The sequence below is a fragment of the Psammomys obesus genome, unplaced genomic scaffold (assembly GCF_907164565.1).
Source record: "Psammomys obesus unplaced genomic scaffold, mPsaObe1.curated_primary_1811, whole genome shotgun sequence".
Classification (NCBI taxonomy): Eukaryota; Metazoa; Chordata; class Mammalia; order Rodentia; family Muridae; genus Psammomys; species Psammomys obesus.
In genome coordinates, this window is record NW_026592548.1 from 135731 (window position 1) to 162770 (window position 27040).

The following is a 27040-nucleotide window of genomic DNA, read 5'->3' on the forward strand; positions in this document are numbered from 1 at the left end:
CGTTGGTACCTAAACCTCACAAAGACTCAACAAAGAAAGAGAATTTCAGGCCAATCTCCCTTATGAACATTGATGCAAAAATACTTAACAAAATACTTGCAAACCGAATCTAAGAACACATCAGAGATTTTATCCACTATGACCAAGTAGGCTTCATCCCATGTATGCAGGGGTGGTTCAATATATGGAAATCCATCAATGTGACCCACCATATTAAAAAACTGCAAGAAAAACACCACATGATAATCTCCTTAGATGCTGAAAAAGCGTTTGACAAAATCCAACATCCATTCATGTTTAAAGTGTTGGAGAGATCAGGGATACAAGGCACATATCTAAACATAGTAAAGGCGATATACAGCAAGCCTATAGCCAACATCAAACTGAACGAAGAGAAACTTAAAGCAATCTCATTGAAATCAGGGACAAGACAAGGCTGTTCACTCTCTCCATATCTCTTCAACATAGTGCTGGAAGTCCTTGCTAGAGCAATAAGACAGTCGAAGGAGATCAAGGGGATACAGATGGGAAAGGAAGAAGTCAAATTATCACTATTTGCAGATGATATGATAGAATACATGAGTGACCCCCATAACTCTACCAGGGAACTCCTACAGCTGATAAAAACCTTCAGCAAAGTGGCCGGATACAAAATTAACTCAAAAAAATCAGTAGCACTCCTGTATACAAAAGACAAAAGGGCTGAGAAAGAAATTAGAGAAACAACACCATTTACAATAGCCACAAATGACATAAAGTACCTTGGTGTAACCCTAACCAAGCAAGTCAAAGACTTGTATGAAAAAAATTTCAAGTCTCTGAAGAAAGAATTAGAGGAAGATATGAGAAGATGGAAAGATCTCCCATGCTCATGGCTTGGCAAGATTAACATAGTAAAAATGGCCATCTTACCAAAAGCAATCTACAGATTTAATGCAATTGCCATCAAATAGCCAACACAATTCTTTACAGTACTGGAAAGAAAAATTCTCAACTTCGTATGGAATGACAAGAAACCGAGAATTGCTAAAACAATCCTCTACAATAAAAGATCTTCTGGAGGTATCTCCATCCCTGATCTCAAGCTGTACTATAGAGCAACAGTTATAAAAACTGCATGGTACTGGCATAGAAACAGAATGGTGGATCAATGGAATCGAACAGAAGACCCAGAAATAAACCCACACACTTACGGACACCTGATTTTTGACAAAGATGCCAAAACCATACAATGGAAAAAAGATAGCATCTTCAACAAATGGTGCTGGTCCAACTGGATGTCTACATGTAGAATAATGAAAATAGATCCATATTTATCACCCTGCACAAAACTGAAGTCCAAGTGGATCAAAGACCTCAACATAAAACCAGACACATTAAATGAGCTAGAAAAAAAAGTGGGGAATACCCTAGAACTCATTGGTACAGGAGAGAACTTCCTGAACAGAACACCAACAGCAGAGGCTCTAAGAGCAACAATCAATAAATGGGACCTCATGAAATTGAAAAGCTTCTGTAAAGCAAAGGACACCATCATCAAAACAAAGTGACTGCCTACAGATTGGGAAAGAATCATCACCAACCCTTTATCTGACAGAGGACTCATATCCAATATATATAAAGAACTAAACAAGCTGAAAAGCAATAAACCAAGTAATCCACTTAAAAAATGGGGAACAGAGCTAAAGAGAGAATTCTCTGTAGAGGAATATCGAATGGCAGAGAAGCACTTAAAGAAATGCTCAACCTCATTAGCCATTAGGGAAATACAAATCAAAACAACCCTGAGATTTCACCTTACACCCATCAGAATGGCCAAGATGAAAAACTCAAGGGACAACACATGCTGGAGAGGTTGTGGAGAAAGGGGAACCCTTCTCCTCTGCTGGTGGGAATGTAAACTTGTACAACCACTCTGGAAATCAATCTGGCGCTTTCTCAGACAACTAGGAATAGTGCTTCCTCAAGATCCAGCCATACCACTCCTAGGCATATACCCAAAAGAGGCGCAAGTACACAAAAAGGACATTTGCTCAACCATGTTTGTAGCAACTTTATTTGTAATAGCCAGAAGCTGGAAACAACCCAGATGCCCCTCAACTGAAGAATGGATGCAGAAACTGTGGTACATCTATACAATGGAATATTACTCAGCAATGAAAAATAAGGAAATCATGAAATTTGCAGGTAAATGGTGGGACCTGGAAAGGATCATCCTGAGTGAGTTGTCCCAGAAGCAAAAAGACACGCATGGTATATACTCACTCATATAAACATACAACATAGAATAAACCCACTAAAATCTGTACATCTAAACAAACTAAGCAAAAGAGAGGACCCTAACTAAAATGTTCAATCCCCATCCTGAAAGGCAAAGAGGATGGACATCAGAAGAAAAAGAAAATAGGAAACAACCTCGGAACCTGCTACAGAGGGCCTCTGAAAGCCAGAAGAAAACAGGAAACAACCTTGAAACCTGCCACAGAGGGCCTCTGAAAGCTTCTGCAGTATAGACTGTCAAAGCAGATGCTGAGCCTGATGGCCAACTGATGGGCAGAGTGAATGGAATTTTATGTAAGAAGTGGGAAATAGTAAGAACTGGAGGGGACGGGAACTCCACAAGGAGAGCAACAGAACAAGATAATTTGAACACAGGGAACTTCCCAGAGACTCATACACCAACCAAGGACTATTCGTGGAGATAACCTAGAACCCCTGCACAGATGTAGCCCATGGAAGTTCAGTGTCCAGTGGGTTACATAGTAATGGGAAGAGGGACTGCCTCTGACATAATCTGATTGGCCTGCTCGTTGATCACCTCCCCCTGAAGGGTGAGCAGCCTTACCAGGCCATGGTAGAGGACATTGCAGCCACTTTTGATGAGAACTGATAGACTAAGATCAGAAAGGAGAGAACCTCCCCTATCAGTGGACTTGGGGAGTGGCATGCATGCAGAAAGGGGAGGGAGGGTGGGATTGGGAGGGGAGGAGGGAGGGGCTTATGGGGGGATACAAAATGAATAAAGTGTAATTAATAAAAAATTAAAAAAAAGAAAACAACAAACGAAACAAAACAAAAAGAAAGAAAGAAAAAGAAAAGAATAAGCATATAAGTATTTTAAATGATTGGCCTATAATCTCAGTCGTGGTGCCAAAAATAAAAGACTAGAACTGCTTTATAGAATCCACATGCAAATAAGGAGTTCTATTTGGCTTGCATTACTTGCTCAGTTTGGATTCTCTAAATCGAAGTGCTTTAGGACACTGGGCCAAACTCTTACATAGAATGTGAAATGCTGTGGTAAACTCTAAGCCATATTCCTGGAAAAAAAAAAGTCTGCTATTATATCACTCTATGGTTCTTAAAACAGCAAAAATTAAACACACATGAAATGAGCACAAAGGCTTCCACAAAAAGACCAAATGACTCATCTGTTAATGCTCACTGCTTTCTTTGCAAACCAGACATTTGAGCTATATTTCCAGGCTAGAGCCAGTGTCTCAAAATTTATAACTTGTTAGCCAAAGGGCTTTGTGGAATGCAGCATTAGACCCTTCTATGGTGGAGTTATGGCTGCACTAGATTCATTATAACACTCTAACTCAAACATTCTAACATTTTAACATTAATATTTAACTCAAAGTCTAAGCTTATCATACAGTGCTGTTCTGGCTATGTCCCTCTTCACTTCCCTGACTACCCCACACTAGGATTTTCACCTTAACCCTGGTTGAAAACTCAGTTACTCACTCTTAAAAGAAAAATTTAGAAAGCTGGCTTGGTGACTGTTCGTACCTGTTGCTCTTATAGAGGACCTGGTATCAGCTCCCAGCACCAGTTAAAGGAAACCCAATGCTTACTTCTGATTTCTGCAGACAACTTGCAAGCTGTAGTACACTTGCATGCAAGCAAAACACTCACACTACAAAATAAATAAATATAAAAATATAATAAGTAATTAAAAATATATGCTTCACTCATTCTACAACGTTACTTGCCATAGAGTAACTAGGATTCCAAACCCCAGAAGCTGACACCCATTCTAGTTTAATGATAATGTCAGCCTGGCTACATCAGGTTGCCATTTACAAACTATGAAAGACAGCAGCAGCTATCTATTTGTACATCATTTTTTAAGTGCCACAGATTATGTAAGGAACTAGTTCATTTTTATTCTTACATAGATGTAAGTAGTATATAAAATTCTCTCTATTCAGAGATGGATAAAAATGAGGCTCTGAAAACTATCCTATATCATAGTCAACAAGTAAGTACTATGCTGGGAATGAGCTCAAATCCATATGGGCCCATTGAGTCTCCTAATGAGAAAAATAGACAAAGAGATACATGAGAAATGCATTTGCCATAAGTCACTGAGTTAAAATGGTGAGGTCTATTAAGTGTCTAGTTGTAAGAAGTTATATTTCCAATATGGAGCTGATCACTGTTCACAGCTTTGCTATAATGACAGCCATACATTGACTCTTTAATTATAGATCTTCTATTGAAAACAGGAAACAAGTAGTAACTAGTTACTGTAGTAGTGAAAGTACATTTAACATTTACTGAAAATGCAGCCACCAGAAAAGGGATAGTTAGCATGGTTAGGGGGTCTAACTAAACTACACAAGGTTGACCTCATGCGGAGAAAAAAAAAAAGTCAAAGGAGGGAAATAACAGATATCTTCAGTTGTGTGAAATACATGTTCTAAATTACTCCAAATTAAAAAAATAATTTAAGATTCATAAGTAGAAATCAAATGTGGTCACAGAAGCACTTTATACTGAGGGGTAAGAAAGAATATTCATCCATAGCAGCATGTAAACTGGATTAAAAAATTAGTAGATTGAAAAAGAACAAAATGTCACTAGAATGGAAGGTCGCTGTAGAAAGACCATAGAATGGGTGAAGCAGAACTAGATAAGTCCCCAGACTCTTCCCAAAATAAAAATCTCTCTTGCTCCAAATAATTAGCAAAACACGTATTTTGTTAATCCACATTGTTGAAAAAGCCAAATGGAAGGAGAAGGCTAGAGATTTTCATTGAGAAGAAAATACCAGCAAATATTCATGTGAAAAGAAAGTACATTAGGTGATAAAAGACCTAATAGGAAAAGAAATTTGCGAGGGATTATTTTCCATCTGTTCTGAATAGATGGTCAAGGGGTAGGACAGTCAGAGCTTTTAAACAAAAATAAAACAAAGAAACAAATTTTAAAAAAATAAAAGACACTCAGATGCCTAGAATTTACAGCCACCTTGTTATTTCAAAAGTGTTTTACTTTTGAAAGATAGTTAAATAGGAAATAGCTAGATAACAATAAGTAGGCAGGACTCTTTCCAACACACTACTGTTGCCTCTGTTTTCATCATTCCTTATTTTTTCAATAGCAACAATTCATTACAAAACATCTCACTGCTAGACTGATGGGTTGAATGAATATAGCAGGGATAAATTAAAAATTCATTCTTACAAAACCATACAAACTGTAAATTTCCAAACTTGTGCTCATAGTACTAGAAAATTAACCTGTGAAAAGGCATGTAACCTAGCTTGAAAAAAAAAAAAACATGTTGAAAGAACAACTTTTCTTTAAAAACAACAACAAAACTATACTAATTCACCTTTCCCTGTTGAACATGAAAAATAGGAAAAAAATAAGAGAAATTTCCCCTATTTCTTCATCTGTACGGGCCTCAGAGTATTTACGATCTTATTTTCTTTCACAACACTGATTAAGTGAACATTAAGATTACTAACCTTTGATTTCTAACAAAGGAACTTCCAAAAGGTAAAGCAAGTTTTCCAAATTTATCCAGTAAATTTGATTCTGCATTCAGTACTTATTTTACAGGCTTAGTACAAAGTGACTCAAGTCTGGTAAATTCATCAAAACTCCAAAGTCTTACGGATCTCTTTCCTATTTTTTTTTTTTCTCCCACCACCATCAGTGTTTACCATCTAAGTGCAAGCTGGTCACTGTGAAAAAACTTGAGCAAAGCCAGCACCATTACTTTATCAGTACAATTTGATTCTGCCAGGGTGCCTCTGGGAAATTTTTAACCAATCGATTAGTTATTGGGTAGTTGACTTAATTCACCCGAGACAGGGAACCAAATAGCCCTGGTTTTTAAAAGTGCTTCTCAATTTTGATTACAAAGGAAGCATGATTAAGAAAGTACCCTTTGTGTTCAAGCTTCATTCTGAGGGACAGAGAAAGAGCTACCCCTCCCTGCCCCAACCCCTTTTTGATTACTGAGTCCTTTCCTACTTGTTTTATCACCCACACAATCTGTACACAGCCCACACAAACAATTTAGCCAGTCTGTAGAGAGTTCCTAAAACATTTATGTGGTAAAAGCAAACAGAACTAGCAGAACCTCATTTTAACAAAAGATGATGGGACATTCAGTAGAAGAAGAATTCAAAGGAAAATACAGACAGAGGCCCTAAGCTGAATGGATTTGCTCACAATGGCTAACACAATGCCAATCTTTATGGGGACTTGTCAACTTTCTGGTCAATTTGCAGCCACCTCCAGATTTTGCCCTCCAAACTTTGTTTATTTTAGAATTATTTTTTATTGTTGTTGCTTTGGATTTTTGTTTGTTTGCTTGCTTGTTTAAAAAAAAAGAGAGTTTTTCTGTGTAGTCCAAGCTGTACTAGAACTAGCTGTAGATGAGGCTAGCTTCAAAACTCAGAGATCATTCTGCCTCTGTCCTCACTGCCCCATCCCCCAGTGCTGGGATTAAAAGCATGTACCACTTGCCACTCCTAGCTAGACCTTTTTTAAAGAAATGCAATGAACAAATTAAGGAGGTCCAAATCAGTGAGTTAAAAATACTTCCATTTAGCCAGATGCCTATAATCATTGCACTGGGGGAGGCAGGGACAAAGAGATCTCTGTGAGTTCATGGCCAGCCTGGAATATAAAGTGAGGCCAGGACAGCCAAGGATAAACAGAAACCCTGTCTCAAAAAAAGGGGGGAGGGGGTAAAGAGAAAGAATATTGTGTGTGTGTGTGTGTGTGTCGAAAATCAACAAATATATTTAGCTTTGAGGAAAGATATGCCCCTGCTTTAATTGCCAAAGGAAATGTCTCCAAGCAAAGATAGGAAGAAGCATGAAGGACTACATGTTCAGAGAGGCAAATGACACACAAGCCAGACTTCTTCATACTAGACACAAGGCTTTTTCTATCAATTATTAATTTAGAACACTGAATGATACAAATCTTGTTTTCAGTTATGAATATCAAATTGAATTTCTATTAATTCAATTAATAATTGGAGTCTGACAATCTATGTCAGACTTCAATTATTCAAAATATCTTTTCATCTTCTCTAAGATATGCTTGGAGCTCTTGGTCTACTGCAACTAACTTAGCCCTTAGCAGCAACTTGTTTTATTGGTCTTGTCTTTCTAATAAAATTGAAGTTGCTGAAAGACAAGATCTAGTAATGCATACTCTTATGTAGCCCAGAACTACAACAGTTAGAGAACTATAGTAACATTTGTTGCTTATTCTGCCTCATAGTCTCTAGCATGTCTTAAAGAAACCTCCCAAGAGTCATCATAAAAACAAATGAAAAATTCCAGCTGTCCCCAGAGATACTGTTCTGCTTATACAATCATTAAAAAATTCTCTTCTGCCTTCAGTAAGTTCATTTCAGCTGCTTGGACACCATGTGGCCATCTATCTTTCACATGCATGAAAATCAGATAGAACATGTGCTACAATAAGCTTTGTTTCAAAATCAAAAGTTCAGTCAAATTTTAAAAAATATCCACTTATAAGTGGACATTAGACATATAATACAGGAAAAACATACTAAAAACTGTACACCTAAAGAAGCTAAGCAAGAAGGAGGACCCTGGGTAACATGCTCAATCCTCAGAAGGATTCAGAAGGCTAAGCAGGATAAACATTAGAAGAAGGAGAAAACAGGGAACAGGACAGGAGCCTACCACAGAGGGCCTCTGAAAGACTATACCCAGAAGGGTATTAAAGCAGGTGTTGATGCTCATAGCCAAACTTTGGGTAGAGTGCAGGGAATCTTATGAAAGAAGGAGAAAATAAAAAGACCTGGAGGGGACTGGACTCCACAAGGAGAGCAACAAAACCAAAAAATCTGGGCCCAGGGGTCTTTTGTGAGATTGATACTCCAACCAAGGACTATGCATGGTGATAACCTAGAACCCCTGCACAGATGTAACCCATGGCAGCTCAGTGTCCAATTGGGTTCCCTAGTAATGTGAACAAGGACTGTCTCTGACATGAACTCTGTGGCTGGCTCTTTGATCACCTTCCCCTGAGGGGGGAGCAGCCTTACCAGGCCACAGAGGAAGACAATGCAGCCAGTCCTGATGAGACCGGATAGGCTAGTGTTGGAGGGAAGGGAAGGAGGACCTCCCCTATCAGTGGATTTGGGGAGGGGCATGGGAGGAGAAGACAAAGGGAAGGCAGAATTGGGAGGGCACGAGGGAGGGGGTTACAGTTAGGAAACAAAGTGAAAAAACTATAATTAATAAAAAAAATTAATGAAATTTTTAGAAAGAAAAAATATCACTAATGATTTCCACTAGCAATTTGATGCTCAACAGTGATACCTAAATACATGCACACACATACACAATTTCAAATAGTGTTCTCTTTATTTATGTATTTATTTAATGAGACAGGATTTCTCTATTTAGCTCGGGCTATCCTGGAACTGGATTCTATCTGCTGATTCTGTGCTGTGTCACGTAGAAAGTTGAAGCTAACTAATCTACTCCTCAAAACAACAACCCCCCCAAAAAAACACAAAATAAAGCAACAAAACAAAAAGACATACAACTAAACAAAACTTCCAGTGAACTCCTCATTTTCCTAGTCTTCAAAAAGTTTCATTCCTGAAATGATCAACTTTGAACCACAACAATGAAGGAAAGAAGTAACCAAGCAAATCAGGTCACTAACTAGGAAGAAGCTTACCTTCACAATTAAGGGATTGTAGAAGAAAAGAGTAAGATATGGCTTGGCACATAAACAAAAACTTTAAAATTTTAAGAAATGCCCAATATTAGACAACAAACATGGAGTTGTTCACTCCTGGACTTACCTAGCACGTTACATGGTGATCATCACTAATCATTATTCTTTTAAGGTAAATTCATACAATTGAAACTGCTAATTAAACCATAAGATGTGAATAATAATTCCTAAAAGCTTTAAAAATATTTTATAATAGCTTCTAATCTGTAAATATTGTGAACCAAAGTCAAAGAACTGAATAATTCAATAATTCATTTACTGTACCAGTAAATGGCATGGTACAGATAAGAAAGCACATCACAAAAGGGTTAATACTGCAGGTGACCAAACTTCAGCAAGACCTAATCAACTGGCTTTTTAACTTTTTCTTGATAGTGCTTTTTGGCTCAAAATTTATGCAAGTATTTAAAGAACCAGATTCTGCTTGGAGAAAAAAAATAAATAAAAAATATCTGACAGCCTGTACAGACTACAGTTTATCAAAACAATACTTAGAGCGATAGCCAAAAATTGTTCACTGAAGCAACTATAAGTTATATATACAGAAAGATGAAGAAAATAGACTACAGACAGCATTTACTTCTCCTAGAAAAGGGCTCAAAAAGTAACATTTGGTAAATGTACAGGAATTTCTACAATAAATAATTCTACATTAAAAAAATACAAGTATGCCTTTTTTACTTTTCCTATACCTGTTACCATGTAGCCAATAAATTCTACATTTCAAGTTTTAATCACCACAAATCACCTTACCAAACAAAGCACACCATAAACAGTTCTTTTCTCAGTTCCCATGACTTTAAATATGAAGATCCCTGGTAGACTAGACTATCTTGGAGTATTAACAAGATCAAATGAGATGATTTCTACAAAAGCACTTTGAAGAAGGATAAAAGCTCTCCACAAATCTGAGTTATCAGAAATATCAAATACATTTCCTAGACTTAACATATACTCCACAAAGGATGATAAAGGTCATGGCAAATCTTTGGTTCCTGCATAATCTCAATGTTTTTTTTGTTTTGTTTTGTTTTTGTTTTTTCCTGCTGTCATTTCTGAAAACCGGATATTTGCTTATAACATATCTTTGTAGTATAGGGGTAGGCTCTCACTAACTTTAAATTATCTGGAGTGACTATAAAATCATAGTTATATAATCTCAAAAAGGTAATTAAATAATAAATACCAAAGAAAATCTTAAACAACAGAAGTGTTTGGGAAAGGTACCTAAAATGGGCAAAAGGCCACATTATGAACAAACACAGGGCTACTGGCTTTCATATTATCTCATTAAAGTAAGGACAACTATAAGTAATAAAAGACATAAATTTCTGAATTTGGGCAGTCTTTAGAATAATATTAAAATATTTTACAGGACTCCAATACATTCACATCATAAGAACTACTACTTTAAAACAAGTTGCTCTTTGGCAGGATTGTGCTTCTAAATCATGGATTTATATAGTAATTTTTCTACAGTGAACTCATTTTCAAGAATGTAAAATTTTTAGGAAAACATGGATAGGTAATAAGAAGTATACTAGAACTATTAAGAACACTTTGTCTTAAAGCCCTTTCCCAACTCTACTCCCCCTCCCCCCAGGATATTTACAATCTTCCATGACACATGCTCTGTACCTTCTTGGTTATAGGAAAACACACCTACAGCATTTCAAATTAACTACTGACCCTTACTCTCACACTATAAACAAACCCTTTTCAGAATCTCAATTGCATTGTGTCCACATTGGTTAAAGCTGGAAGCCTGGTGACCTCATGTGGTGTTAGCTTCTCCCATGCACCAACAGCATCCGCCTTTCTACTCAATTACCCTCTTTGGTGCCAGAGGATTGCTACCCAATGAACATACACAATAGGCTTCTGCTTCATTACACTAACCAACAGCAGGATAGAAATAAGCAGAAGAGGAATAAACAAGCTAATTTATCATGAGGCCAGAGCAAGTGTTCACCAGTCTAGCCATGGAAAACTTGAGTGGTTAACAAGCATCTCTGCAGTCTGAGATGATGCTTAGGATCTTATAGATGTTAGACCAGCTGCAACAGAACCTCAATGATTAAAGAATTTTTTCATATTAGCAGGTGTGAACACAAGAACACAAGAAACCCTACCTTAAAAACTCTTAAATTCCTATTTAATTTGAGAAAGCTCAGCCCAAGATTCCATGACTGACATCCTGATAATTTGCCCCAAGTGCTCAACCTGACTGTGGGGCTTCTGTTATTCATCATGAACAAGGTGGTCAGAAGGGACCTAGCTTCTTTGTGAGGAGGATCTGGTGCCCCTTCATTAGGCAAGGGCACAGCGGTTGATTAAATTAACAACTTCGGAGGGCTTCAGTCCCAGTTCCCAGACATTAGCACCATCATCCAGAACAAATTAAAGTCTCACAGCAATTAAGCAGATTTTGAAAATGAATTTCCCATGGTTCAATGGCTCAATAGCAATCTTGAGTTAAGTAGTAGAACAGAGCTTGGAGGAAGGAGGAAGAATTGCTAAATTTCTAAAGTAATTGTGCAGCTGGCAGAAAGACAACAGAAAGCCTCTGTTAAGTGTCTCTACTTAGTGAAGCTTGAATTTCAGACACTAGAGGTGAGAAAAACAAAATTGTTGCATTAAAATGATGAATTTCAGAAAGATTTTTCTATTTTATTATTTTTAATTCTTTTAATGCTGTTATATTCCTAATCAAAAATTTAGATAAGAGAAAGAAAATTTATTACTTTTCACCAGATTTTAAATTCAAAGGAACAGTCTAAAACCATCCACATTTTAGGAATCTTTGCAACAGGTTCCCCAGGACACTGGGTAAAAGGCCTAAGACTAACAATAAAATAGTCATTATTTAATTTTAAGGATTCACTACATGACAGATCATATACTGAAGTCTTTTAACATCTTATTTAATCTTAGCAATCTTATAATCTTATAGGCCTAGTAATCCTAATTTGCCCTCTTTGAAGAATACCATCAGTCTCATATTAAGTCATTATTCAAGGTTGCATTGCCAATACATGGTGGAGCCAGGACTTGAACCCACACTTTCTCGTGGCTCACCAGCAGGGTGCTTGCTTAGTGTTCCCAGAGAATAGCATTATACCTAGCGTATTAAGTAAAAAAAGTTTAACATTTAAACTCCTATTTAAATCTAATCTTTCAATCTCAAAAACTACCATGTATATGCAAAATTCTTAGAAAAGTAAAAAAAACAAAACAAACAAACAAACAAAAAAACAAATTCCCATTTTTAAGTCAAACTGGGGGTTTTCTAAAATATTTTTTTTTCAGAACAGAAGCAAAAAAAAAACAGAAACAAAAGAAAAATATTTACTTTGTAAACACAATAAATCACAAGTATTCCACTATCACTTAGCATCTCTATTTGACTATTGAAACTTTAGAAATATATTCACTAGAGCATATCCCCTTTATAATTATCAAGTATGAACAAGCAACCACAGTCAATTCTTTGTCTTTATGCCCACTGAAAGATAAAAACACATAAACAAGAGAGAATGACCCTGAACAGGAGGTTTGGTTTAAACCATTGGTCTCTTCTTGGCCTTGGTTTCCACAATATAAGAGAAGGTCTCTTCTCAACTCCAAAAATAGTACATATTTCTACATGTCCCAGAATACATGCATGAACTTTTGTTAACATGCTCAAGAGAAAAACAAAGGCCTTTTATATGTTTAAACAATGAAAATACAGCCTGGAATACAACACTAGAAAATTTAGGGCAGACCTTAAAGATGTACATTTTTGATACCTTTGCAGTAAGTTCAAAGTACACTTGTACATTTATCTATGCATTTCTTCAATCACATTTCTGGTACTCATATTGTACTTGACTATGGTAAAAACTACACAACAAGGTGGAGCTTAAAGGTGGAGTTTTATATAGTTTATCTTATATATTATGTTATAATTTATATTATTTTTATTTTAAAATTCAGATGATGCTAGAGACATTTACTGGCAGAGTGCTTACCTAGCATGCACATGTCTTTAGTACCACTACCACCCAAAAAAAAAAATGCTGACAATACAGCTCTATAGTTCTAGTTAATACTCCAATAGCTGATAATGCATTGTAAAAGATCATCTTTTTCCTTCCAATTTGATGTTCAAAAGTCTATAACATATATTATGCATTTGAAAAAGAAAAAAATGTCATAATGGATCATGGCTCCAGTTTTATATTATAAAACAGAAGAACAGCTAAGGCTTGTGTTAACAACAAGAAAAAGTAGAACATATAAGTAAAATTTCTTTAAAAGTATTGTCACCCAGGCTTCCCTATGCTATAAGTAGCCCTGCATATTGACCCAGGATTTTAGATTTTGAGGGCAGTACTGGTAATTTAACCTATAGCCTTGTCTGAACTATATCCCCAACCCTAAGCCAGAATATTAAAAGGAAAATATTTAAGATAAAAATGTAATAGTCAAAACTATTAAAAATTAAACAAACAAAACAAAATAAAAGAACCACTGTGATTATCAAATATGTGAATGACATGCTTCTTGAACTATTGGGGTCTATGCCAATAGGAAGGTCATAAAGTAGTATTGTTGGGTTTCTAGTTGTAACGCCTAACCAACTGAGAAGCAAAAACTAACAAGATATAGGATGAATAAAAATGTATGCAAGTGAGTGCTAAGAAGTTACTTGGTGGTAACTTCTAATCCAGAAAAGTAACTCTCATATAGTGATTTCTTTAATGCCTATTGGCAGGCACACCTGGAACAAATGCATAAGTTACAGTCTCACTTAAATTCTATGCTCCGCCTGTAACATATTACCAACTCTTCAAAGGATGTCTGATAACAAATAGATAAATCAGATCACTACTGCTGGCAGATAAAATAAAAATTCTAGAACCAGAAAAACTTTAAAAAAGGGATTAGTGCATTTTCTTTTATTTTCTCATATATAATAAACAAGTATTCTAGTATAATTGAGTTATACTTCTGGTCCTCTTTTTACTTACATTAAGTTGCTGAAGCTGGCCTTGAAGTCATTTCCTAAAAACAGGGACCTTTCTGCTTTAGCCTCCTTTATAACTTTATAACTCAGTTTTTCAGTAAACAAAATCCATCATACAAGAAACCTTTAGCTACCACTACCTTTAGCTGTTTTATAAGTAGCTATATCTCAAGAATACTGCAATACACCCAAGTAATCACAAGCACCTTTCAAAACTTTAACAGCTCTCTTAGTGTGAAGAGTTAATGGCTTACTTAGACAGAACTGAGATAAGTCCTACTTCATTAAAGATACTGTCTCATAGACATGCTAAACCTGGCTTTAATAAAAATCTAAGCCATACTCATCCTCCTCCTAAAATCTATTTTCTTGAATGAGTGGAGTAAGGGAAGAAAGTAATGGAGGAATTTTTTTAATTTTTATTTTTATTAATTAAAGTTTATTCACTTTGTATCCCACCTGTAGATCCCTCCCTCCTCCCCTCCCAATCCCACCCTCCCTTCTCCTTCTCTACCTATGCTGCTCCCCTAGTCCACTGATAGATGAGGACTTCATCTCCTTCCTTCTGATCCTAGTCTATCAGATCTCATCAGGAGTGGCTGCATTGTCGTCCTGTGTGGCTGGTAAGGCTGCTCCCCTCTCAGAGGGAGGTGATCAAAGAGCAGTCCAATCAGTTCATGTCAGAGACAGGCCCTGTTTCCATTACTAGGGAACCTACTTGCACACTGAGCTGCTATGGGCTACATCTGTGCACAGGTTCCTGGTTATCTCCATAAATGGTACTTGGTTGGGGTATCAGTCTCAGAAAACACCCCTGTGCCCAGATTTTTTGGTTCTGTTGCTCTCCTTGTGGAGCTCTTATCCTCTCCAGGTCTTACTATCTCCCCTTTCTTTCATAAGATTCCCTGCTCTCTGCCTAAAATTTGGCTATAATTCTTACTGAGAATTATACCCTGCTTTGATACTCTGCAGGGTAGAGCCTTTCAGAGGCCCTTCTGTCCTGTTTTTTGGTATTTGTGAAAAGAAAAAGAAAGAAAAAAAAAGGAGAGAAGAGGGAAACAAATGCTAATTAAAAGATGATAGTGTTCTTTCAGTTTAAAAATCAACAAAATATTTTTTTCTTTCTTTTTATTAGCTATTACATAGAAATATCGTTTTCTTAGAGCAAATCTCTGTTCTCCCTGAGCATGTACTAAAGACTTGTGGGTTCTATGCAGCCAGAGATTAAAACAACCAAAGATATTTAGGTCTCACAGTTTTCCATTGCAGCTATCCCTGACCTCCAACAACATGAAGAATCTTATCCTTTCCAAGTAGAGACATGTTCTGTAGGTGATAGCAATTTGTTCATAGCCTCCTCAAGAATTTTATCTGTAACTTCTTAGACTAGGAATGCAAAGCTAAAGCAGGATCCTGGCTTTCATGCAGCACAGAACCAGCTTAAAAGGACAGAGCAAAGAAAGGAATGTGGGGGTGTGTCCTTCCCAGTAGAGGCAAGTTACAGCCTAAAGGACGGCATAAAACATGTTGAGAAGCAGATTAAAAAGAAACTGGATTTCAAGAATGCATACTTGCCTTTAGAGAAGGCTGGATTCAACAAAGTTGGAACCCAGCTTTTTGGTTATGATCACCTGAAGGCAAACATGCTAAGTAGGGAAAGACTGAAAGTGGGTATCATGTCAACTAAATTACATGTTGCTTCATGACTGCTTGGTTCAAGGAAAGACAAAGAAGAAAGAATTTGCAGTACTATCCAGGAGATTGGAATTATTAATGTAGAGCTTGAAAAACTCTGAGTCAACCATTTTCAGATCAAATTTTTATTTTGTAAAGAAAAATGTTAATACTTGCCAAAACTAACACAGTAGGCTTGATCTTTTGTTTTAATTTCTCTTAGACATATGCATCATGGATAAAGCCTCTAAGCTATACAAGGGACTTAATCAGAGTAAGGCTGATAATTTGTTTGGGCCAGTTAAAAACAAAAACAAACAAAAAAGCACTCCTTTGCCTGAGAATATTAATAGTAAACAGCTGGAAGAAAAAAAAGGCAATAGAAAATTCCAGTTGAAAGTACAGGATTTAAATGGAGATGAAAATACTAGTTCATTGTGGGAGAGTGAGTAGCAAGATAAAACAGTATGAAAAATCCAGATTAGCTATATCTTGAAGGGATATTTGCTCAGGCCTTAAGTTTACTTTTCCTGGGCCATATTCTGCTATCATCTCCTTTGAAATCCCATATTGCCTTCTTTTCTTTACCAGTTATATTAAGTAACAATTGTTTAGGCTGAAGCCCAGGGGCACTCTTCCACACTCATTTCCCAAGTTTTCTGTAATGCTCATCCTCCCTTTGCTGCATGATGCTATGTCACCAAAGTGGCATGTGAGTTTTTCAGGCCTAGCCCTCTTCAGCATGGCTTATAAGCATAGTCACAATCATAGCAGTTGGTATGAGAGCCGTTATATGCCAGGAATTGAAATTGTTTGTTTAGGAAATAGCTCAGTTTTTTTGGTACTTGGGTAGCAATGGAAATACTTAGCTTGAGGAAGGGGCACAAGCCAAAAAAGGAGATTGAGCTTTTGTGTCCTATTTTGTCTCTGTGAAACTTCACCCTTGCCTCTTTGTGTATCTTAGAAATGGAAGGGACAGTGGGAGAAAAGCAATATCCCACATTAAGAGCATGGCTTAGGATTCAATAAAGATCATTTCAAAAATGTTTCTTAAATGTTTCTTCAATTGAAAACTGGAGAAAGTAGCAGTAATGTCATTGTGGATTGTGATGAGCATTAAATAAATCAATACATTTGAAATGTTTTTCATAGTCGCCAAAAGTCAACAGTCACTGTAAGGCAAGCATCTGCTCCTGGTCAGACATCAGCGTGATTCTTGCTTTTGTTCCTCTACAAAACTGTGTCAGTGATAGAATGTGGTGGTTGGATGCAGGAGCTGAGAAGCCATAGAAAAAAGCAAAAGTCTCAGAGGGCTTCTTCTTTTTCATAATTTAATAATCTTTTCAGTTTGTTTCTTTATTCAAAGAGAAAATCACAAAAATTTCTTTATCTTCAAGTCCTGTCCTCCCACTGCTATTAGGAACTCCTTGTATCTGGCCTACTTATACCATTATGCCATGATCTCCAAATCTCAGAGGAGAGATCCACCCAAATAAAACTAGCATGATTGTGTAAATTTGTTAAAGTTTCTATCAGAATCAAGACCTTCAATTTTTTCTTTGTAGAAAAAAAATTTAATAGTATTTTTCCAGGAATAAAATGTACCAGCTCATACTCTGAAGAGCTGACTCTTAAGGTCTTGTACATTGACATAAAAATTGTCATTTTGGAAGATAATGTTTTGTTGTTGTTGTTTGTTTTGATTTGGGTTTTGGTTTTGGTATTTGAAGACAGGGTTTCTCTGTGTAGCACTGAAACTCAGTCTGTATACCAGGCTGTCCTCAAATTTAGAGAGCTGCCTGCCTCTGCTTCTCAAGTGTTGGGATTAATGGCCTGTGCCACCACCACCTGACTGGTGTTTGGTTTTTTTGTTTGTTTGTTTTTTTTTTTTTTTAAGTTTTAACTGTTCCCATTACTGCCATCCATACCTTCCAAAAACTTCTCCAATCTCCATTGATTCTATCTCTTGTCTTTCTTTGGAAAAGTCCAAACTTCTTATGTAACTACAAAAATATGTCAAACTACCATCTGGAGAATATAAAATCAAGCAATCTTTCTTTCTGGTTAAAGAACCAGGCTGCTCAGATAATTGGATCATTCATACATTTATGGGGCTGAATAGAACTTGTAAGAAAGGAGTAAGACTGGTGTTTGAATTTTTCAAAAAGATACCTTTCGTATCTTTCCTAAGATACTACTTTGGCACTACAATTAGACTTTCTTTGTTAAAAAGATTATTCTTCCCTTCCTTGTAATCCAATAACTAACAATGAAATATCTGTTACAGTTTCTTTCTCATTATACCTCTCTTCATTAAAATTATTTCTATTTAGACCCCGAAGTCATGATTTAGGAAGGATCATTAAACTCTGGTTTGTGATATTAGACTAACTGGAGTCTACTTCCATACTTGACTGAAACAGTTAATCCTGAGAAATTTTACTAGAACTGTCTGCCTCTTGATTTATTTACCTAATAAAATGAGTACAAAAATACTAATGATGGCCCCGTGAAAAGGTTCAGCAGGTAAAGGTCTGACAACGGGAGTTCAGTTCCTGGGACCCACATGGTGAAAGGATAGAAACAACTCCCACAAGTTGTCCTCTGTGATCCACACACTGAATATGGCATACACAACCACATGCACACAAACAAACACAAAGTAAATGTTTTTCAAAAACTGTAATACCATTAAAAAGTTTCTTATTGCTTAAATTATACAAAATAAGGCTCACAGTGTATATACATTCAATATATGTTCAACATATTTTATCTATATATTTCAGAAATATTAGCTAGCTAATAATTTGATGAATAGCACAGCCTCCAGTTTCATATGTTCTCAAATTCTTACTAAATGAGTGGTTCTGAGAAACCTCATTATAGAAAATTTTCTGTGGGTCAGGAGGGGCTCTCGACTCTCCTAATTTATTTAGGGTCTATGTTCCCTCACAGCCCTGTCCTGAGCATACTATGGGCCTCGATAAGCACTTTGGACATTAGGCTAAGTTTTGAGCTAAAGACATTCTATAAAATTACTTTATGAAGGAGATATATATAAATCTTTCCTCACTCAGTACATATTTAACAATAAAGCTTGCCAGGAGTAGTAACATATACCTTTAATTCTAGCACTTGAGAAGCAAGAGGCAGACAAATCTGTCTATGGGGCATGGTCTCCATAGGGATCTCCATGCCAGCCAGGTGTACATACTAAGACCTTGTCTTGAATCAAACAAAAAAGCAAGCAATCAAACAAATAATAAAATAAAAATGTAAAAATAAAAGCCAAATTATTATAAAATAAGGTAGAGTTTATAAGCAGAAGATTTGTAAACTTCAGAAAACTATTCATAATTATCTCCAGGAAATATCTCTTACTTTTTACTACAGAAAAAAAATTTGCAAATGGGAGGTACTAAAATAATCAGATGAGAGAACAATTAGTGACTATTAGCCCAAGCATTGTCTCATTGTAATAATCAAGAGGTTTAGCTTGCTACACATCAATTAATGTTATTTTAATAATGAAAAACTGATTACTCTAAATAAATTTATGAGATTACAAAGGATTTCCATAAATCACAGTACTATGATTTCTCTAGGATTCAACAAAGAGAAAACAGTATAGTTTGATCAGATATGTAATTTTATAAAATAAGCATAATCAAATATAGAAAATATAACAAGTATCAACCAAAAGCCAATTAGTACTTTTAAACATTCTCACAAGATATAGCTTGATGCGGTTAGTCTCGCCTATAATCCCAGAATTTGGGATGTGGCGAAAGAAGAATCAGGTGTTGGAGATCACCCTCAGCCAGTGAGAAATCAGATTGCGGTACTAGAAACTCTCTCAAAAAAGCAAACAAAACAAAACAAAAGATTCTTACCAATACTCAAAAATTTCAGGATTACAACTAGCATAACATTAATACACATTAATATATAATACATATAGAAAAATTAGTGTGCTGACAACTGTGCACCAAGTTTTAACCATGATTTCATTCAATTTTTCAATTTTCTTCAACTTTCAAATGAATAACTGCAGCAGACAAATGCTCATATGAATGGGTAACAATCAAGACATCAACAGTTTCCATTTAATAGCATAATGGGGAGTTCTGCACCTTGACAGGCCTGTTTGAGAAAATGTGTTAAATGAATGCATGTCTTACACATATTATTATATCATCAGCATTTAAAAAGTGACCTACTTGTGACTTGACAAAAAAACGATGCTTCTTCACCAAGAATTGTAACTAATGTTTACTTTTACCTTCAACTTAAGTTTAAAATATTCTTATTTGAAATTTGCTTAAAACAACTTAACCATAATCCAGTTCATCCAGTTGTGATTTCTGCTCACTTCATAATTTTAGAATAGGTGAAACAGTGACCTGATTCTTCAAACATCATATCTCCAGAAATGATTAATCTGAAGATAAACAAACTACACATGATGAGCCATGTACTCAAGTTCATGATTTCTAGTGGGCTTTATTCTTGTTTTCTGACACGGTCTCCTTCCCCATCCTTTCTATAATTTCTACAGCTGCTTATCCACAAACTAAATTTATCAAGCATGACACCATTAAAAAAAAATTAAGATTTTTTTCAGGTTTGGTTTTCAGGAAGATTAAGCTATACCTGTCAAAATATTTTTTTTTTCTTTTAGAGTTCTAAAGTATTAAATGTATTTAAAAAGCTAGTCACTGGGGCTGGAGAGATGGCTCAGTGTTAAGAGCACTGTCTGCTCCTCCAAAGGACCCAGGTTCAATTCCCAGCATACACATGGCTGCTCACAAATATCTGTAACCCCAATTCAAGGGATCTGACACCTTCACACTAATTTGAATACAAAAATTAAATTAAACAAATTTTTAAAAATTAAAAAAATAAAAAGCCAGTCACTTATTAAGTTTTCTGAATATATAAAAAAGATGCCTAATTTTATGGTTAGCATCTCAATGTTTTAACAAAAACATAAATCACTGAAATTATAAATCTACCAAATTCTACCAAGCAAGATATTCCTTACAGAGCCTGTTTGCAAAATTTTATGAAAAGTTCAGCAATATCTAGACCCTGATATATGAAAAAAACACAAATGCAATCAGAAAGCAAAGAAACTAGTTAGATAAGAAGGCCTTTAAGATACAGGGGATTTGAAAAACCAAAACTCAATCCCTTCTGTTTGCTTTTATGGCTGCTTTGAAAATTTTCCCCTTGATTTTATGAAGCTACCATTTAATATTAGTCCAAACACCATGTAAAACTCTGAATACTAAAAGATTTTACAATCAGAGATAAAAGGGATCTTAAACTCATCTATCTATCAGTAAAGAGAGGAGCCTATTGGTTAAGCGACTTGCCTGGTCACTGAGACTCTTGATTTGCTATGGCTGCTTAGGAGATGAGGACTTTCGTTTTGTTTGTGCCATGTGTTTCCAATGAGGACCTTTCCCTTGAGATTCGTCCTTGAGTTGCCATGTTTTCTCTCATGGAGGATAACAATGATCCAAAAGTAACACACTGACTATAGTTGGAAGGAACAGATACCTTAGGACGACTAGTTTATGATGAGTGTACCTGGCCACATAAGTAGCAGAGGCATTTAGCAGAATTCTGATTTAACTGTTGAGAGCAGAAGTGTCTGATCTTTTTCCTTTACTACCTAGCCTATAAACTGTTTTTCCAAGTACTGATTCAACTAGTCTGCTTTAAACAGTTTCATCTAGTTTTCAATTTATAGAAGCTGAGTGGAAAACATGTAATGTACTTGTTAATATTCATTCTCTGTATTTAGGTCATATAGAGAGCATAGGTTACCTAAACTTATTTGAAAGAAAAAACAAAAACAAACAAACAAACAAACAAATGCTACTCTCTAAGTGGAAGAAGTTCAAACTAAAACACTTTTCAGTGTGGGCTACATCTAATCTATTAACTCTCAGGACCAGAACTGAGGACAGTCACTACAACTGGAAGAGAGGAAACAATTGTTTTGCATGACACAATTATGCAAAAACTTCCTCCAAGAAATGTTACAGATGTTTCTTTTCTAAGAAAAATTAGTAGTTTGTTAATGTAGGCAGGGCAGGGCCTGCAGCTTCACTAACCAAGTTCTACCAAAGGTGTGTGTGTATGGGCCAGGAGGGGGGAGAGGGGACAACATTAGCACTACTTACTTCCTACAGACAACCCTAATTTGAATCGCTCTAAGTCTGGTAATTCTAATGTCCAGCAGATACTTACAAGTGCCCTTGGATCTCCCCTGTTGAAATGGTTAAGGTCAGAAACATGCTAGTTCCAGAAGTGCTCTAGGAAACCTACTACAGGAACCAAGAGCTCTATGGATCCACATCAGCTTCGGGGGCGAGCGGGTGGGGGTGGGGGAGTGGGCCTGCAGCTACAGGAAACAGTAATGGTTTACTGTGTGCAAAAACCTCAAAGGAGAAGGTCAGACAAGGATAATAGGCCAATTTAATTCTGAAAGCACAAGGTGCAAGAAATTTTATTATGGTCTGCCACTGAAATCACCTAAGATCCAATAGCATCTAACTGCAACTGCTCATCAAGAGAAACAAGAGGTGTAATTGTAACCGCGATATAATCACTGTGAGCGCGCCGGAGACTGATGCTGCCTACAGCTCCCAGCAGAGAAGTATTAAGAGCCTGGAAAATCCAATACAGAGAAAAGAGATTGTACATGGCGTAGCGAAACAAAAGCCAAAGCGGTGTGTGTGTGTGTGTGTGTGTGTGTGTGTGTGTGTGTGTGTTTATACACTGATAAAGATGTTTCACCCATACGGAGGACACAGGCTGGAAAACTCTGGTTTTACAGATACATGTCTCTACCTCCTCAGAACTCCCTTCTTGAAGCTTCTCCCACTCTCCTTTGTTTAAAATACTTAGCCTCGCTGTTACAAAGATTGGCAATATCAGACTCTCTGGAATGCGAACCCAACACACCCGAGTCTAGAGGGAAAACACCGTGTTCACTACTCTAGACCCCTCTGAAGAGCTCCTGAGCTGCTCAGAGGCTCCTACAAGAAGCACAGACCCCCCGCCTGTGCTCTTTCACCCAGCCAAGAGCAACAGCCAGCCCCAAGGAAGGCAAGCTGCCCAGACGCGCCCGCTTCGAAGTTGGCACTAAAGTTTGTCCAAGGTTGTCCAGAATCTTGAGGAGAAAGGGACATGAGGTGAAAGGACAGTAGGAGGAAGTTGAGTTTTTCGAGTGGATACTGAAGCAGGTCTCCTACGTCGGAAGCCTTTTTGGTCAGTGCACTCTGGGAAAGTCACCCTGGCGCCGTCTCTGGGGTTTGGGAGCTGTCACCAGAGGGCAGCCCAGGAAGGAGCAGGAAACGTCCTCCAGGCGCCAGGGAAGGTCCCCAGGTTTCCGACTCACTGGATATTGGGGCTCATAGCAGAGGGGGAAGGCAGATGGCAGAGCGGACAAGAGGCAAAAGCAACACCTTTCTGCTAGCCTTCTCCAAATTCGTGCTGGGAGGGCCAGGACTCTCTCAAGCCACTCTACTCCGGCCGGCTATTAATCCCCAGCTCAGACCAGTCCACTGCCAGAGGTGGGTGGGGTGCAGCGTGAAGGCCTAGGGCTTAAAGGTTGAGACCTTAAAACCAGCCCTAGTCTCTAGCCAAGACAACCGAATGCGTTTACACAAGCCAGAGCCAGTAACAGCTCGCGGCTGGCTCAAGGCTTAGCTCCCGACTCTCCTGTTATTCCTAATAAAGTCGATTACGTTGCCCTCCCGGAGATGATTGGAAGGGAACCGAGAAGGAAACGGGGGCGGCGAGGGAAAGAGCAGGGGGAGCAATCAACTTTGCGACCCAGCACTTCCTCGCGATCCGTCGCCATGCTTAAGATCCACCCCCACCCCCTCCTGCCTTTCAAGTGGATACTGAAACTAGGCCAAAACTTTTCCCCTCCTTTTCTCTTTGCCACTAGACTGGATTGTGCCCCATGGAGCCCCATGGAGCTCTGCTTTCTTAAGCACAATAGCCGGACTAATTAGATCATAGAAGCAAGGCAGCGATACTGTAACAAGTAGCCCAAGAGGCAAAAGAGGGAAGGGCCAAAGAAAGGGAAAGGAGAAAGTTTGCAGCTCTCACACTTACCGATCAAGCCGCCCACAAGAAAGGCAACGATTTGGAAAACCAACAGAATCCCTCCAACAATGCAGAGCTTCTTGGTGCTCATGTTTTCTATAATTGCCCCAGCCATTTCTGCGCCCCCCTTTCTTTTCTCCTTTAAGTAAATGTTTTAGGGTATGCTTTCCGCTTCCCTTCTTCTTTCTTGTCCTCTTTTCCTGGTGCTGCAAAACTTCAAGGGTGCAATGGCACAGAGGAGGTGAGACCCAGACCCCAGGCGCCCGCGTAGATCCCTGGGCGAAGCCGCTCGGATACCCCAGATGCCCAGAGCTGAGACTGCGGCCGCTCGGCAGCCAGTGGACGCTTAAAGGAGCAGGGAAGTGGATCACATGACACGCCTCCCTCTCTTTCTTCCTCCCTCCCTCTCGCGCTTCCTCCCTCCCTCCCTCTCTTCCTCAACCCTGGCCCGCCAGTTCAGGGATCTGAGCTCCCGCCAGCTCTGGCTACCCGCCCTTAGGTCTGGCCTGTAGCTTGCCCCGGCAACAGCTGTTATCTTGAGGGAGGTGGGGGTGGGGTGGCTGTGTTGTTAAATTGGTTTGGCATACACAGCCTCTAACATGTTTCCTTGTCTGGTTCCCAAAGTAAGGGATTTAAGTTGCACACGGGCCGATTTGTAAACCCTTATCTTACCCGTTGAGCCCACCCCACCACCAAGTACTTAAGCTCTAGGAAAAAGGTGAATTTTAAAAAGGAATCTAATGAAGATTAAATCAAATTATAAAGAGAAGAAATAAGGTCTCGGTTCAGATTCCTTCTCCCTAGCCTGGGTTATACCTGGCTGCATTGTCCTTTTTAGGAGGGCTGGCTCTCTAGTCAAATCAAATCTGTTCCTCACTCCACCCTGGATTTCCAGTCTTGGTCTTGACTATTACCTAAATGCTTTAAAGTTAATTCATAACCAAATTCGTTTTAAAACTGTTTGTTTTGTTTTTTAACACCCCTTTTATGTCCTTGCTAAGAGTTGGTATCTCCAACACTGCTTTCACACTTTCACCTTCTATTATAAGATTTTGTGTGTGCACATTTGTTTCCATTACTAAGCTGTAGAGTGCTGAGAGATTGGGACCAAGTTAAATTCTCTTTGTATACCCTCCCATAGTGCCTAACAAAATTCTCACACTAGGAGATACTGCAGGAAGTATTGTGGAATGAATAAATGAATGAATGTTTAACCAAGCCCACAGTTTGCATTTCAAAAGCCTAAAGGATTTTACTTGGGTTAGATAGTACATACATTAAGTAGAACCTGTCAGAGTTTCAGGTGGGTGGTCACAGCTACTGGGAGGCTAAGTTAAGAATAGGAATTTAAGACCAACCTGAATAACTTTTCCAGACCCTATCTCAAAATAAAAACTAAAAAGTGATCTGGGGATGTAGCTTTGTGGGAAAGCTCTTGTTTAACACATGGTCTGAGGCCCTAGATTGAAACCCTATGGAAGGCAGAGAAGGAGAAAAGACAATATTGACTCTTTGAGAGATGTATTTATATTTATATACTACGTTCAAGGAAAAGTGGTGACCAGAGATCTTAAAAGATTTCTTGAGCTGTCTGTCCTAAACTCTTAGGGCCTGTTTTTTTGTTGTTGTTTTTCTTTTCTTCCATGTTTCATAAACTGTCTATTTTGCCAATACAACTCACATCACACCTTAGCTTTATAAAGGTGCCTCCTTGCCTTCCCAACATAGGTTTTCTTAAGCCACCAGCATACCTGATTCCTTGTTTCTTGTCTTCTTCCTGTGGAGGAAATATTGTCCTCCTCTGATATATTTTGCATCTGCATTGCCTTATAGATGACACCATGTAAGATACATGAACAGGGTCATTCTTAGTCCCCAACTAGGTCAGTTACTCCTTTAGACAGGTACTGGGCTGCACCTATATAAAACTTTATTTTATCTTCTTGGCCTCCAGCAGACCTTAACAGTTCCATGGCTATAGCTGTTTTTAAATATTGTTTTTTTTTCCTTCAGTCCATTGCCTAACAGTTACTTACTACCTCTAATGTGTTTTCCTCTTTCTTTCCTGAGCACTAGAGGATACCAAAACTGCAAGAGTATTCTGAAGAAACTTCATGCTACTTGTCATTCACTGTATAATTACTATGTGGTAGTTTATGTGTGTGTGTGTGTGTGTGTGTGTGTGTGTTAAAGAGAGAAAAAGGAGGTACACAAAAGGAGGGAAGAGAGGAAGAAATAGAAATCCTGATTCCATAGGGCTCCTGCTAGACACGGTGTACTGGGATTGCTAAAATTAAAGTGTTCATTTCTATTGGCTCATGGCCTTTTAAAAATCACCTTTCTGTATAGCTGTCCTTACGTCATCAAACCTAAGCACAAAATCAGATGGAGTCTTAGTTACTTTTCTATTTCTGTGATAACACATCATGACTAAGGCAATTTACAGAATAAAGAGTTTATATGGACTTACAGTGCCAATGAGTTCATGATTGAAAGGAAAGCCATGGCAACAGGAATAGTTGATTTCCAAGTAGGAGGTAGAGGAGAAGCTAACTAGGAATCCTTGAGCTTTTTGAAACCTCAAACCCTACACCTAGTGACAAACTTTCTCCAAAAAAAGACTACTCCTACTCCTTCCAATTTGGGCCCAAGTATTCAGACATATAAGCCTATGGGGGCATTCTCAATCAAACTATTACAGAGTGGGACATTCTCATTCAAATCACCACAGGTACCTTCCTTGTGTCTTTGGTCTTGAATAGATCTTTGCATGTAAAGGAAAGCTTTGAGTAAACTTGTTACTCTTTTCTCATAAAGTGGGTTTTGGGATAGGAATATCTCCATGAGATGCTTTTAAGATGTCATTTTCTGTTATTTTGTAAATATTAATAGCGACTATCAGATCATCATTTCCCAATGTGATAACATGAATATGTAGATTAAAAAGCTTGAATGTTTTTCCTGATAGGTTTGGTGTGGAATCTAGATCCCTGCCCCAGTTGTCTGAAACCACAGTATATCATAGTTACTAGTCAGCTCCAAGGCTCAATTTTTTCACCTATAAAAGCAAGATCTAGCTTCAGGGAATCCAGTACCCTCTGTCAGCCTCCATGGGCACCTGCATACCATACCACACCATACACACACACACACACACACACACACACACACACACACACACACACA

General features: G+C 37.8%; 1 protein-coding gene across 3 annotated transcripts in view; it reads right to left on the reverse strand.

Moving 5' to 3' along the window:
* Nucleotides 1–24225, reverse strand: part of Wls (Wnt ligand secretion mediator) — a 133370-nt gene extending 109145 nt beyond the window's left edge. For all 3 annotated transcript variants that reach the window (XM_055614303.1, XM_055614304.1, XM_055614302.1), the window contains exon 1: nt 23864–24225. In XM_055614303.1, coding sequence (XP_055470278.1) covers nt 23864–23969 — 106 coding nt within the window. In that variant the 5' untranslated portion in view covers nt 23970–24225. The remainder of the gene's footprint in view (nt 1–23863) is intronic.
* Nucleotides 24226–27040: the final 2815 nt, after the last annotated feature.